This window comes from Elgaria multicarinata, chromosome 9, assembly GCF_023053635.1.
Source record: "Elgaria multicarinata webbii isolate HBS135686 ecotype San Diego chromosome 9, rElgMul1.1.pri, whole genome shotgun sequence".
In the NCBI taxonomy this organism is placed as follows: domain Eukaryota; kingdom Metazoa; phylum Chordata; class Lepidosauria; order Squamata; family Anguidae; genus Elgaria; species Elgaria multicarinata.
In genome coordinates, this window is record NC_086179.1 from 42,889,626 (window position 1) to 42,905,524 (window position 15,899).

General features: G+C 41.5%; 1 protein-coding gene across 1 annotated transcript in view; it reads right to left on the reverse strand.

Annotated features, from left to right (window-relative positions):
* CFAP54 (cilia and flagella associated protein 54) overlaps positions 1-15,899 on the reverse strand; it is a 122,398-nt gene that overhangs the window by 40,736 nt on the left and 65,763 nt on the right. Inside the window, exons 42-50 of the mRNA XM_063134983.1 lie at positions 13,754-13,906; positions 12,647-12,850; positions 10,585-10,672; positions 8,625-8,831; positions 7,150-7,216; positions 5,399-5,581; positions 3,967-4,053; positions 1,222-1,344; positions 697-750 (exon numbers count right to left, since the gene is read on the reverse strand). Of these exons, the coding sequence (XP_062991053.1) occupies positions 697-750; positions 1,222-1,344; positions 3,967-4,053; positions 5,399-5,581; positions 7,150-7,216; positions 8,625-8,831; positions 10,585-10,672; positions 12,647-12,850; positions 13,754-13,906 (1,166 nt within the window). The remainder of the gene's footprint in view (positions 1-696; positions 751-1,221; positions 1,345-3,966; positions 4,054-5,398; positions 5,582-7,149; positions 7,217-8,624; positions 8,832-10,584; positions 10,673-12,646; positions 12,851-13,753; positions 13,907-15,899) is intronic.

The window sequence follows — 15,899 nt, forward strand, 5'->3', positions numbered from 1 at the left end:
ACCCTCTGCAATTATTCAGAGGGCCCCTCTCATTTCAGAGAGGGTGCTTAGAAGCACAAAAAGTGACACTTGACCTACACAAAATGACAGGGTTTGTGCAGTAACACAGACGTCTCTGGGGCACCCTCTTAACTGGAAGAGGTGGCTAGCAAGAAGCTTTCAAGTAAAGCTGGCCAGACCAAAGGAAGTGCCATTTTCAGATTTCAGTTTCACTGCTGCCATTATGCATCATTGCAGACTCTAGGGTGCTGTCTCATTTAGTGCTGAGAGGGTTGTGTGTGTGCATATATGTGTGAGGGGCATTTCTATTGAAGGTGTACAGGTTTGTGTAATTGGTGATGTGTTGCCTGAGGGGATGCACTTCCAAGCAGCTTGGCTAAGAATTCAAATCCATAATCTGCTGTTTTTATACTGTTTTTATACTGTTTTATATTGAATGTGTATAAATTAAATTAGGGTCAGTCTCATATAGGGCAATACCCAATTTGACACTGCTGCTAGTGTAAACAACCTCTGGTAAAACACCAATAGTGTTGGTAGGCACAATTTTCCAGGGAATCCAATTGCGCCAGAAAACACTATCAGCGTAGCACTAGAGTTCATTTACACTAGTGCAATGAAATTTACGTTAGAGGTAGTGTCACACGGATTACTGCACATAAATTTAGTTGATTAGATATATAAGCATTTTCTTACCTGTAGGTTCACATTCGTCAAGAGGGGTTGTGATGAATCAAACTTTGCAGAGATCTGAATTTCGTAAAGCATAACGATTAAATTTATATAGCAACAAAGCATTTACTTCCAAAAGAAACAAGGAAAACTGAAAGAGTGAGGCAATGATAGAACTTTGTTCCAACTTGGAGCCAAATCAATGAAAAGCCCAATCTGACTTAATGTACTTTTCTGTGCCTACACCAATGCTCTACTTGGCAATCAATCACATTATTATTTCCTTTTGCATTAACTCTCCAGCTGATGGCAGATCCTTGGATGATCAAGGTCTGAGAGAAAAAGGAAATGTAACCCTATCATCCAGGTTATATAATGTAGCCATTAAAAAAAAATAGGAAAGATCAAAAGTAGTCCTATAAACCTTCCACTGGACAAGTATGTAGTAAGTCTCACCTAAGAGACCACTGCATCAAACCCAGAACACTTCAGTGTAAGGGATACTGTTTTTACTGGCATTATGATATAGAATAAAGTGATCATTTTTACCGGAAGTTTAGGAACAAGCCTGTAGACAGAAGGGAGCTTCCAGGGGATTTTCTCTCCACGGTTAAGAATACATAATTCTTGGAAAGCATCACAGAAAAATCCTAAATCTGTAAGCACCTTAATCTAAAATAAAAAGTTGAGTATTATTAATGCATTTATTTATATCAACGTTCCCAATATTGAAAGCTCCACACCATCAGCATTGTTAGAGGAGGGCACATCAGGACATGTGCCCCAAATCTTTTGAGCTTTGCCCTGAATCTTTTGAGCTGTCCCAAGAACATAATTTTCCTTAATACAAACAAGAAAACAAGATGGCAGAAAGGCAAGTAGAAGGGGGGGAAACCACCTCAGCAATTGTTATACAAACAGTGAATAATAATAATAATAATAATAATAATAATAATAATGATGCACAGAGGCCACGAAGAAGAACTTAAACAGACATTTCACTAATGGTCCAAAGGGGTCACCCATAAAAGCCATAAGACCCTAGTTCAAATTTCAGGTAGGAAACTCTTTATTATAGAAGAATTAAGAAGGGCCACCCCACTGAGGAACCTAAAAGCAAGGAGAGGGGTCTCTTGCCCCTAAAACCTAAGACAGTATCCTAATGCCACCACTGAAGCTTGAGAATGTTAACACTCAGAACTATGGTGAGATCTATATATTCTTGCCCTCCCTGGAGCTCACCCTAAACGTCCGCACACATACACCTTGTTTGTGAACCCACTTCTGAGTAGCCTAGTTGTCTCAATCACTGCTTCTCAGCTTTCATGAAATCAGACAGAAATATTCCAGCTGAGAATGACATAACAGACTCTCAGTTAGGAAAGCCCTACTATAAAGAAGTCTTTAACTTTCCTGAATAAATGTTGATCAAGTCTAGAAACCATCGCCACCTGGGACAGTGAGCTGCCAAGAGGATTACTTTTATAACCAACTCCTGAATCCTTTAAGAACTCATGGAAACAGAGGGAGTGGAGGAAAGGCTCAGTGTAAGCCAGTCAGCCATCTTGACTTCAGTGCTGTTTCTGACTATGACATCTAGGAAAGGTGTCTTGAGATGCATCTTTACACCTGGATGTTCTCAGGAGTAGCAAAGATGTCCAATACTACATGCCCACAACAATGAGCCAGCTGCTGTAATACTGAAGGATATAGACCCCACTCTGAATCTGAATTGAGATTCTACTAAGTTGTCTCTGCCAGTTCTTTGACTGAACCCACTAGATGCTGCATTTTAATGGTCTTCTGCATTTCCACCTGTTTGTACTCTGCTGGAATTCTGAATGAGACCAGGTTCCCAAAATCACAAGGAGGGCTCCCCAACTGAACATGCTAGTATCTGTAATAATCACAGTCCTCTTGGGCACAGTGAGACTGACACATGAACAACTTAGCTTTTGTGATGCTATCTACCAGTCCGGAGTGACTAATAGATTCTTTGATAGTTTGGCTACCTGCTCCTGGAATAGTAGCAATATCTTTAAAGCTCTGAGATAAAAAAAAAAGTTGCCACTCTTTCTGGTCTTTGCAGGAAACCATCGGACCCAGAAACTGTGTGAGACTCCTTTGCTTCCTTTATCTTGCTCATCAACCACATAATCTCCAGGATATGATGCTGCTGTTTCCAAGAGGAAACCTCAGAAAATAAGATCAAGTACAGAATCTTCAGCTAACTCTGGGATGGCTTGGCTCCAATAAGCTCTTTTCCATGTTGAGATCACATTTATCTGCTCTCAAAAGTAAATATCACATTGGATTGATCCTTGAAGAGAGTCACTCACACCAATTATTCCTTTGCAAAAAGAAGAGTCCACCACTGAGTTTTGCGAAGGAGGGATCACCAGCATTTCAGGGAATCCTGGGTCACAGGCAAACCTTAAAATGTTTTGAGCATCCTCAGATGCTCATGTGCTTTCAGGAGAAATCTGCAACAAATTCAAATGACTTTGGATTTTTATGAAACTGACCTGCAGGCAGAGGGGGGAATTAGCACCTTTTTAAACTTTGGGGGAGAATTAGCACAACTGTACATTTGCGTATCGGAAATTCTTGTACATTCCTATAAAAAATTCCAATTCTGTCAATGAGCAGATGCTGGAGAAAAAGATGTCTGACTATTCGCAAAACACAGATAGAATGGATTTAACAAAAATTGTACATCACTATGTTGGGGTCATCTTCTCTAGATAGAGAAGATGGAACATCCCATGATTTCAGCAGAAAATAGTTCTGAGCAGAAAATAACCGTTTTGTAGGAATCATAGGATTTGTACTCTCTTCCATCTGTGCATCTCAGACCAGGGCTCCCTCAATAGTAGTTAGTCCTCACCCTAGCCACATACACACAAAAAAGATAAGTGGGGGAAGTTCATGAAGCAGGGGTCCCATCTGCATTTTGCAATCATTTCCTTTTGAGTGCTCTCAAAATTCCCCAGGAATTTCTAAATACACACAAAGAATTATAGCAAAACCCAGCTGATTTTCGAGATGAGCAGAAAGATGTTCATCCATCTCTATATGCCATACGGACCTTTCCATAATTTATGCATAACAGAACTTTTGTTTGCCACAGGGCTTACCATAGAAACAGCTCATATAGACAATATTTTCCCCAGAAAGTTACAAGTTACAAACCCATGAAATAGACTTAGCAGTAAGATATTATTTTAATAACCAATTTACATTAAATGATCACTAAAAAAAATGTTGCTCAACTTTTATATTTGTTACATTTACCTTGAGAATTCTTCCTTCAATACATTTATTCGCATTCCGACAAATTTCACAAACAAAGTATTGATACAATGTGAATAGTGGCAAAATCTGCAAAGAAATAAGAGACCTATAAAAAAATATTTATAGATTGATTTATCATTTTCTCTAGTGTGCTCACTACTGGAATATGAAAGTCTGCTCATACAACATTGAATTTAATCCTATGACTACAGAAAAAATACAAATGAATTATTTATTTATTTATTTATTTATTTATTACATTTTTATACCGCCCAATAGCCGAAGCTCTCTGGGCGGTTCACAAAAATTAAAACCACAGTAAAACACCCAACAGGTTAAAACACAATTACGAAATACAATATAAAAAGCGCAACCAGGATAAAACCACACAGCAAAGTTGATATAAGATTAAAATACAGAGTTAAAACAGTAAAATTTAAATTTAAGTTAAAATTAAGTGTTAAAATACTGAGTGAATAAAAAGGTCTTCAGCTGGCGACGAAAGCAGTACAGTGTAGGCGCCAGGCGGACCTCTCTGGGGAGCTCATTCCACAACCGGGGTGCCACAGCGGAGAAAGCCCTCCTCCTAGTAGCCACCTGCCTCACTTCCTTTGGCAGGGGCTCACGGAGAAGGGCCCCTGTAGATGATCTTAAGGTCCGGGTAGGTACATATGGGAGGAGGCGTTCCTTCAGATAACCTGGCCCCAAACCGTTTAGGGCTTTAAATGTCAATACCAGCACTTTGAATTGGGCCCGGACCTGGACTGGCAGCCAATGAAGTTGTAAAAGGACTGGCGTAATGTGATCTCGCTGGCCAGTCCCTGTTAATAACCTTGCTGCCCTGTTTTGCACCAGTTGAAGTTTCCGGACCGTTTTCAAAGGCAGCCCCACGTATAACGCATTGCAGTAATCCAAACGAGAGGTTATCAGAGCATGGATAACTGTAGCTAAGCTATCTCTGTCCAGATAAGGGCGCAGCTGGTATATCAGCCTAAGCTGATAAAAGGTGCTCTTTGCCACTGAGTTCACCTGTGCCTCAAGTGACAGTTCTGGATCCAAGAGCACCCCCAAACTACGGACCCGATCCTTTAGGGGGAGTGCAACCCCGTCCAGGACAGGGCAAACATCACCTCTCCGGACAGAAGAACCACCCGCTAACAGTACCTCCGTCTTGTCTGGATTGAGTTTCAGTTTATTAGCCCTCATCCAGTCCATTACCGTGCCCAGGCACTGGTTCAGAACAGCCACTGCCTCACCTGGGTTTGATGAAAAGGAAATGTAGAGCTGGGTATCATCCGCATATTGATGACACCTCAGTCCACATTTCCGGATAACCTCCCCCAGCGGCTTCATGTATATGTTAAACAGCATAGGGGATAAGATAGAGCCCTGTGGAACCCCGTGGAATTACATATATTTCAGTAGTACTTACTATTAGATTTTGCTTGTTACAATGCAATTCATACATAATGAAACTCAAACTTGCAACAACTGTTGCAATATCCGCTCTGTAGTAATCCACAAATAAATCAATGCCAGGAATTAATATATCTGTTTCATATAGTGCAAAGTCACAATCAGCTTTAGGATGTGGTAGTGAAACTCTAAACAAGGACTAAACAATAAAGAATCATTACAATCTTCAAATATTATATATGCTTTTCAATGATAAGTTATAATTTATTTTTACTAGCTAGATCCGAAACAAGACATAAGGTCTTAATTGGCTAATAAACTAGAACAAATAACTGGAATCAAATAGATCTCGGTTGCCTTTCTACTTCTGCCATGCTATCAAATGCCACTCAAATAGCAGCTAGTTCATTTGGGGCTATTATAGCTCGAGATATTGGGTCAATCACATTCCCATTATAGTGAAATTAATAACAAATACAATACTTAGTTGGCCTCTTGGTTCTGCAAGAGGGGTATCCTAAGGATGTAACATCTAGTTAGATTGAAGTACTGACTGTTGGATGAGCCTTGTTCTGAATTCTGACCTTGAAGACCAAAAGAGCCAGTATGAGTATCCATGCTTGATACAGGACTCATCCATTGACCAAGTTCTATGTACACCTGAGGTTACATTCCCCAGCCAAAGACATTAACATTGAACTTGGTAAGAATTCTCTGCAACTCTTTAAAGAACATATCTTGGTAACCTACCCAGTTCCAATCACCCATCTAGGGCCTTCCTCACCTTCCTGGAAATGGGGGACAGGCACCTGAGTAACTATCCATAGCCGGGGGAATAACAGCTGCAACCTTACCCTGATATGACATCAGACTCCTCAAAGAAGCAGGTTGCAACCTTACCCACCCCCCCACCCCCGCCCATAAAAGAAAGCAAAGGGCTGATCAGATGGTCTACTTCATCACTTTGATGCTGCTGATCACCTTTTTGAGTGGTGGGCACTGATTCTAGGATCCTTTCCCTTTAATAGAGGTGTGGTCAACATGCAGCTCCCCCAAACCCCCTCTTGTTATACATTATTATTATTATTATTATTATTATTATTATTATTATTATTTTAAAAAGAAACAAATGGGGAAGTGGGGGTGAGTTCTCAAGGCATAGAATTTAAAGATTTGTTTTCTTCTTTTACTTCCTCCCACCCCTCGATATTCAGTGGTGCAGTGGGGGCAGTAGGATTGTGGCTCATGGCATATGGGGGGGGGGGATTTGCAACCAGATTGCCAACCCCTACTCTAATAGGTGATTAGCAGTGTCAATTGGCACTTCTGTTGAATATGTGCATACAAACAATAGCTTGCTGGTCACAGAAATGTTAGGATTAGAATTATGTCTGTGGCTTGATCTGTAATAATCAGCACCAGGCAGCGGCTGCTGCTGATGATGATGATTTACAGCATTTCTGCCCCACTCTTTAGCTGAAAGAGGCTCCCAGAAGAGCTTACAAAAAGTAATATTAAAGACAGTATGTGTTCTTTAACAGCAAAGTACTTCACTATTCACCATAACAAATAATGTATTTATACTTATAACAAACATTACTAAGTATAATCAAATCTATTTAATTCATTTTGTTGTGGTATAATCTTCCATTTGCATTTAAATACCAAAATAGTTTATGTATTGCTATCTACTCATTGAGGATGAAAATCTTGAAAGTAGCTTTCATCACTCACCAGATATGGTCTAAATTAAAACATATTAATTACCTTGAAGAGAATAGCAGATAAAATACAGGCTTTGGTTCTTAATTTCACATCGTATAACAATATGTGCCTACGTGCAAAGAAAACAAAGTAAAAATAATATAGTCTTAAGACAACCAAAATGTAATACTTCTTTGACCTTGAAAAGAAAGATACTTCTCTACAGATTTTATCAGATAATGATAATTCAGTATGTTTTTTATCCATATAATTTGTTTATAATTAAGATCTGATGGTGTGGACAAGACACTTCATTCAGTCCATCCCACCACATGTAAGCTTGACCCTTGCCCATCTTGGCTAATACGAACCAGAACAGGTGGGGTGATTGGGTGTGTCCAGGGTGGTGGGGTTGCCTGCTGCATTGAAAAAGGCAGTAGTGCACCCTCTCCTGAAGAGGACCTCCCTGGACCCAGAGGTATGTGAGAAGTACTGCCCCGTTGCTAATATCCTCTTTTGGGTTAAGGTGCTTGAGCATATGGTGGCTGGGCAGCTTCAGACGTTCTTGGAAGAAACTGATTAACTGGACCCATTTCAGTCTGGTTTCAGGCCAGGGCACAGTTTTGGTTGCTCTGATGGACAACCTACTCTGGGTGAAAGACCTTTAAAGCTGTAAAAGGTCTGGGACCTAGTTACTTGAAGGACTGCCTTTAGCCATATCAGACTGCCTGCACTTTAAGATCAGGAGAGGCCCTTCTCATTTGCCCACCTGTGAGAGCAATTAGGTGGGTGTCCACGTGGGAGAGGGCCTTCTCAGCAGGGCCTCAAACCTCTGGAACAAACTCCCATCAGAGGTTTGCCATGCAGCATCCTTGCAGGCTTTTAAGAAGACATTAAAACATTTTACTTTACCATGACTTTCGCATCATGAGTACTGCTATTGCTGCTATTGTTGTTCTTGTTGCTTTTACTGTTTTTAATTGCTATTTTATTGTGATTATGTTTTTAACGCTTTTAATATTTTGACTGTTTTATTGTTATAAGCTGACTTGTGAGGACTTCTGCCCTAAAAGGTGGTCAAGAAATGTTTTAAATAAATAAAATAATAAATATTAAACACAGCAGCAGTTAGTGAGGTGGCACACTGGAGAGAAAAAAGAATCCAACTAGTAGTGCAATAGGTCTCCAATGCCCTAACCAACGTAAGACTCGCAGAGGAGGTGGAGGCAGATGGCGGCTAGAATCAGCATTATGGAAGTTAAGTAACCGGGAGTGCCTAGCTGCTGATGTCAGCACCTCAAGCCAATCAGCAGCAGTCCATACATAGTTCTAACTCTGGCAATCGCCTATCTCCTCTTCCCCCTCAGTTATTACTCAACAGTTATTATAGCAGCTGTTCTTCCCTTTTAGTCCATGACTTCACTGGCTGATTCTGATTCAGTGATCTATGCTGGATCAGATCTACATGAATACTCCCAAGCAAGTCTTTGGTGCATTGTGAAGCTTCTTATAGATGAGTAAATTGATAAAATACTTACCGAGCTATTTTTGCTGCTAAGGTTGCTCCTTGTAAGCAACCCCAAATTCCAGCCCGAGAAACAAATTTCTCACAGTAACCTTGAGTTCTATTTGCCAAGTTGCCAGTGGCATTCTCTGACAAGCCATCTAACTCTTGCCAGTGATTAAGGGCATCAACTATTTTGACAGCTCCATCCAGGCCTTGACACCAGCATTTGAAAGCAGCTCTGTAATACATTAAAATCTATATTATATTCCTGCCATTTGTTGGAGGAAAAGAAAGGAACCTCTCGTGCAAGCACTGAGTCATTACTGACCCTTGGAGGGACACCAGCTTTCACTGATGTTTTCTTGGCAGGCCTTATAGCGGGGTGGTTTGCCGTTGCCTTCCCCGGCCGTTATTACCTTTCCCCCAGCTAACTGGGTACTCATTTTACCGACCTCGGGAGGATGGAAGGCTGAGTCGACCCGAGCCGGCTGCCTGAAACCAGCTTCCGCTGGGATCGAACTCAGGCCGTGGGGAGAGTTTCAGCTGCAGAAACTGATGCTTTACCACTCTGCGCCACACGAGGCTCAGCCATTTGTTACAAGGGAGGATAAAAGACAATGGCTCAGTTCACATAACACTTTTTTCAACGGTGATGTAACAACTGCACTGGGAGTTGTTACACCACTGTTGAGAAAAGTGTTGTCTGGAGGGAAAACTCCACCCCGGTTGAAAAACACTCCGTCCTGAATTTCCACACTGTGCAGAGGAGAATTCCTGCACAAAATGTTGCATTATGTGTTGTCTGGAGAGCTCCGTGGAGTGTCCTGTTGAATGGAGTGGAGTTTTCCAGTAGCCATAGAGTTCCCTGGCAAGAGCAGCAAAAGGAGGAGGTGCTGCATTAAGAGAGCAGCTGGGATCGGGGAGGATTTCAGCAATGGCTGATGAGATACCATTGGGAGGACTGGGAGAGAACACTGTGTTGACTTTTACTCCACAGGAGGCCATACCCACACAACGGTGGAGTTGGAATATGTAGTGTGGTGAGTACCCCCTACAAACTCCACCGTTGAGTGGAGTTTTCCCACTAAGTAGAGAAAAGCATTGTGTGAACAGAGCCAGTGTGTTGGATCCAGATTTAAACATGAACAACTAGGCTCATGGAAGTAGATTTCCTTGCCCCCTCCTTCCCAGGGCAGCCCATCCACCATCCTGAAAATGCTACACAGAGTCATGAGAGTGAGCTGGGGCAGGGGGGAGAGGAGGGAGGATCCCCAAATACTAGGCCTAGGGACCTTCCATGAGCAAAGCCTTTTCTATCACCGAAGGCAGAACTTGGATCCAACCCAATATTTAATTGTGCATCATATCCTCAAGTGCAGTTGTTTAAACTCAGAAAATGTGGTGTGAACTGGAAAATTATACACAGGAGGCATCTAAAAAGAGTGTAACCTGGACTGTCTGGGGTGATTAAATACACCATCCTGCTGGTTTCTAAACAAACTGAAAAACGTGAAATGGGTGAAAAAAATTTTTCCCCATCTCTTCTTCCTGAAAACAGTAAGGAATTCTGTATAATGACTGGTTCGTTAGAGAGGACTCTCACCAAAAATCTGGACACACTCCCACTTTAAAAAATTGTCACTGAAAGGTAAAGGAACTAAAAAGAGTAAAACAAAAGATGAAAGAAATCAACCCATGCCATCTCAGAATAGAATAGAATAAACTGAAACTGCTTGTCACTTTGACACTCAAAGATATGAGCTTGGCTTAATCAAAATTGTAACATGATTAGGCCTGCTGCTATAGGTACTAGATAATCTCCCAATCCTTCACCTAGCAGCCTTTAGCAATGCATTTCACTAATTATTCATTAAAACTGAGAATTTTTAATGAGCTTCGGCTATTGGGCGGTATAGAAATGTAATAAATAAATAAATAAATAAAATAAATTTAAGATAGCTATCATTTTGTAGCTGTTGCACTGTATATACCTTTTGTTTCCTGTATAAAAGTGAAGATTTCCAAGTTCATGCAACGCCTGCACCTGGAGGCCTTGCTGGTTATTTGTTTGAAGAGCTTCTGTTTTTCACCAGTTTGAAGGGAAATCATTAAAACATTTAGTACTGAATACACGTATGTAAATAAACCTATAAGCGTTCCTAAAGTAAATCACTATCTTAAGTAATATTTTACTACTTACATTTCTTAGCAATTTTGGACTTTATTTTTATAGCGTAAAACAAGAGGCATTCAAGAGGCAGCTAGACAACCATTTGTCAGGTATGCTTTAGGGTGGATTCCTGCATTGAGCGGGGGGGGGGGGACTCGATGGCCTTATAGGACCCTTCCAACTCTACTATTCTATGATTCTAGGACTTTGCTGTTTAAAATTTGTATTTTAAATTTGTATTTTTGCATTGCTGCTGCTTTTATATTGTGTTTTATATTATGGTTTTATACTGTTGTTTTGTTTTGAATTGTCTTAATTTTGTAAACCGCCCAGAGAGCTTCGGCTATTGGGCGGTATAGAAATGCAATAAATAAATAAATAAATAAATTGCACTGTAGACTTCTTCTGGTCAGGGCTAAAGGCAGGACATCCCATTACACACACAGGGCAAAATCCAACATTTAAGTCCTACTTAGAATCAACTTACATCTGATTCATTTCAATGGGTTTATTCTAAGTAGGATTTGCATTGGACTTTACCCACAGTACCAATTTTACTATCCCACCCCACCCAAAAAAACCACTCGGCATTCTATGGCCACTGAGCATGCTCACTGGGTTGTTTGGATTATCATCCTACTCAGTGTTTTCCCCCAAAAATATTGTATTGTATTTCTGCAGTTTCTTTAGGCTTGCCCTAAGAAAGCCGATTTAACTCCCCTCTTATTTCTCTCTGCTTCCATTTTGACTGCATTCTGTTGGAACTCATTAAGCTATTAGAGGAAGTGATTTCTACGATTCTTAGAAGAGGGAGTGTGGTATGGAGAGGCGGGTAAAAAATTATTATTATTATTATTATTATTATTATTATTATTATTATTGTTGTTGTTGTTGTTGTTGTTGTTAGAATGTTGGACTGGATTCTAGTTCCCACATGGCCATAAAGCTCACTGGGTGACTTTGAGCCAGTCACTGACTCTCAGCCTAACAGGGTCGTTGTGAAGATAAAATTGAGAGCAGGAGAGCCATGTAAGCTACCTTAGATTCCTCGCAAGAGGAAAGAAGGCGGGATATAAATGTACTAACAACAACGATGTTAATGTCATTTTAGTATTTTTAATTAGAAATATAAAAGCAAGAATGTAAGCTATCAATATAATTTGTTACAGGATGGAGTTGAGAGTAAAGGGGCTATCATTACATGTATATAACAACTCTAAAATTCATACTCTGGTTAACTGCAGGAAGGGAGCCTAAGAAACAAAAAGAATTTGGTCACTAAAAACAATTTAGTTAAGCTGTATTTATTATTTCATTATTTATCTTTGTATTTGTATCTCACCCTTTCTCACAAGTAGCCTAGGCAGCTAATAACCCTTATACAGCAACAAAGACCTGGATTTGCTTTTCATTCAAAAAATTCCTCAGCTATAGAAGTTTCCCAAACGGGGCTCCACACAGGTCCAGAGCCCACACGTGTGATGCACAGAGACAACAAAGAAGAACAAAGAGACTTTTCTACAGTATATCCACATGTTCTACAGTACAGAAAATGTGTGGATATGCACCCAAAACCATTCCACTGATCTCCTAAGAGACCAGCTCCTTTTGGCTACTTCCTTCTCTGAACTGTTTACATCTCAAAGAACTTATAATAACTAGAACTGATCCCCAACTTTGCTTTTGTCCCTCCTCCTTCCTTATCCTTTTTTTTCCTTTTGCAGAATGTTTTTAGATTGTAAGAGAATGTCTTATTTTTTATTGATCTGTAAGTCATTAAAGGAGACTATAAGTCATTTGGAAGTGCTGAAAAGTGGGGTAAAATGGTTTACATACATACATACTATACATCAACTGTTAAAAAAAATGGATTATAATCTTACCAAGTGTTCGCTCATATGAAGAGATAACTACTGACAGTTTTGACCGTGGAATGGAGTTGCTTTGAACCATACTCAGACAACTAAAAGTTTCTTCTGAAAGATCAGGTGGTTCTGGTTGGTATGTCAATTCAGCCCCCATAATAAATCCCACTTTTCCATGTGAAGATGTATGTCTTGCTGTTGTATTTAATCTTCCAGAATTTTCTAGATTAGAAAAGTGATTTATTGAATATATATTTTCTAATAGTTTCTGATTCTGCACACTTACTTCCAAGACTAAGGATATGCAATTATGGAAAACATGCTAAATTCAGAAAAGCTTTGTAGCCAGCTTGAAGAGTGGCTAAGAATTCTGAATGTATTATTAGCATTAATTTGCCAAACATGTTCACACTTAAGGCAAAACCAACAAGACTCTTGCAACATCTTAATGACCAACAAATGTATTATGGCTCAAGTTTTTGTGGACTAAAGCCCATCTCATCAGATGCATGAAATGTTATCAAGAGTTTCAGAGATAGTACATGTGGTGGGATGGTGGTGGTTTTAAACTGTGTGATCAGAAGGAAATTAAATGCAAAAAGTATTGACAATAACAATCACTATGAACAATCATTCACAAAACAGTTGCTATTGATAAAACAAACATCCTGACACTAGGAGCAGCTATACATTAAGGCAAAAAACCCACTTGGGACTGGGCTACCTGAAAGCTGACCTTCTACCAAATGAGCCTACAATCTTTGGGAGAGATCCTTCTTTCAATACCACCACCTTTAGAGGTGCATTTGGTGGTGACCTGAGAAAGGGCCTTCTCGGTGGCTTCTCCCCGGTTATGGAACTCTCTGCCAAGGGAAGTTAGCTTTGTTCTGTCTTTGTAGGCTTTCTGTAGCTTTTCATTCAAGCACACCTGTGGAGTGTAAGTGGGTTTTCTTGGTTGGATAGTTTTTTATTCTGTTATTGCTGTATTTTATTGTGTTTTAATGCATTGTTTTATTATTGTTTTAATTACTTATGATTGTAAGCCACTATGAATGCCATTTTTCTTAGTAGAAAAACAGGATACAGATCAGATAAATACATATATAAACTATAGCAAGAAGTCACCTTGGGTGTGAGCAAGGAATAATGAAAGCAATTTCCTGCTATATCTGAGGGATCTGCTGTGGTATTTTGATTTTTCCATGCTTTCTCTGAAACACTTCAGTGTATCTGCCACATCCAGAGGAACAGAAAACGGTGATCCTGTTTGATACACATCTAAAATGAAGCAATAAATAAGATTTTAAATTAAATATAGATAATATTTTAGTAAACTATAAAACTATGTTCAGATAATTTCTTAATCATAAGACCAAAATATTAAATGTTTAAATGGTTTACTTTTACATTTGACATCACAGGCATGTAATAAGCAACAAGTACAATTGGTCATCATATACTGCATACATTGGTGAAAGGGCAGAACCTATTTCTTTGCATTAGCACTGAGACCTATCAGGCTTGCTCCAAACTCTGAGACAGGCCATAGCTTGGGAGTCCAGTTTGCTGCTGGCATATCAAGGGCACGAAGCTCATGGTTAAGAAAGGCTAGCAGGTCAGCTTCCAGATCAGGCAGACAGGAAAAGCAAAGCAAATAAAGCCCCAGAAAGGGAACTTGTGTGGCTACTCAGTGGGATGAGTTCTGCAGACCGAGGAACCTAGAGTAGTATCCAACAGGGACTGTGTGCATCTGGCTAGCCCAAGTTCCTGCATGGGCATGATATAGCACTTTCAGGGGCAAGCACCAACATGAGTGAAGACGCTCATTTCTGGAAGGGGCGAGACATGGGCTGGTGGGGTTTGGCATGCATAGACTGGAGCTCAGCAGGGCTGGCCACATATGCATGGCCCTTATTGGCAACTACCCAAAGTCTGGAACAAATTCTTAGAGCCATCCAGTCCCCTACTGAGATGGGACCTCTCTTAGCACAAGGAAGACCAGGCCAGTAACTAGGGCTGTGCTCCACTCCAATTCGGATAGCGAATCCGGAGTGGAACAACCCAATCCGCCTCCGCCAAAGGCGGTTCCGGATCGGGTCAGGCAGCTGCGGATTGAGGCGAAGTGGTTCGCCTCCCTCCAGAGCTCTGAACACAGGTGAGGGGGCTCACCTGGCGCCAGCTCTGCCAGCGCAGTCTGTGCGGCAATGGCGGGGGAGCCAGGTAAGGGGGCAGAGGAGCTTACCTGCCTCCGTCGTGGTCTGGCGCAGGCTTCAACTGAGGGCCAGGCCTCAAAGAAGAAGCAGGCCAGCTGCTTCCGCTTTGAGGCCTGGCCCTCAGTTGAAGGCAGGCAGGTAAGTGGGAGGAGAGAGGGACTTACCTGGCTCCGCCACTGCCGCAGTCTGTGCGGCAATGGCGGCAAAGCCAGGTAAGGGGGGAGGGGGACTTACCTGCCTCCGGCACGGCCTGGCACTGGCTTCAACTGAGGGCCAGGCCTCAAGCAAGAAGAGCAGGCCATGGCCTGCTCTTCCGTTTTGAGGCCTGGCCCTCAGTTGAAGCCGGTGCTGGACCGTGACGGAGGCAGGTAAGTGGGGGGGGGGCTTACCTGGCTCCACCTCCGCTGCAATCCATGCGGCGACGGTGGCGGAGCCAGGTAAGGGGGCAGGGGGACTTATTCTGCCCCCATTTTGCCCCCCCCTTCCCCACTTACCTGCCTCCACCGCCCACTGCGGAGGCAAGTAAGTAGGGAAGGGGGGGCAAAATGTCCATCCGCCCCTCCGGATCTCAATCCATGGAGTGGAGTGGGGGAGGGTCGGACTGGCCCAAAGCGGATCGGCCCAATTCGAAAGTTGCAGATCGGGCCATGAAGCGGTTCGGGGGATCCATGCACAGTCCTACCAGTAACCCCTTCAGTCTATTAACTGTCCTGGTGGTGCACAGAGTACTGAGCCTGCCTAAGTCCCCAGGTTGAATCTCCTGATGCCTTAGAAGACCAAATCCCAACTCCTGGATATAAATAGTTATTTGTGCCTCTATGCCAACTGTTTGCTTAAGCACCTGCAAAATATCATGACAGAATTTCAAAAAGCAAATGTTGATGAAAGGGGCTCCTGCTAAACTAGATCAGGAAGTGATGATGATGAGAGACCCTGCATCCTAGTCCAGAAAAATAAGTAGTTCAGAAGGAACTCTCTTCAGTAAGAGGTTTCTGCAGTTCTCCCGAATTGAAAACACTAAGATCCAGAGTCATGAAAAAAGAAAAGAAAAAAAGAAA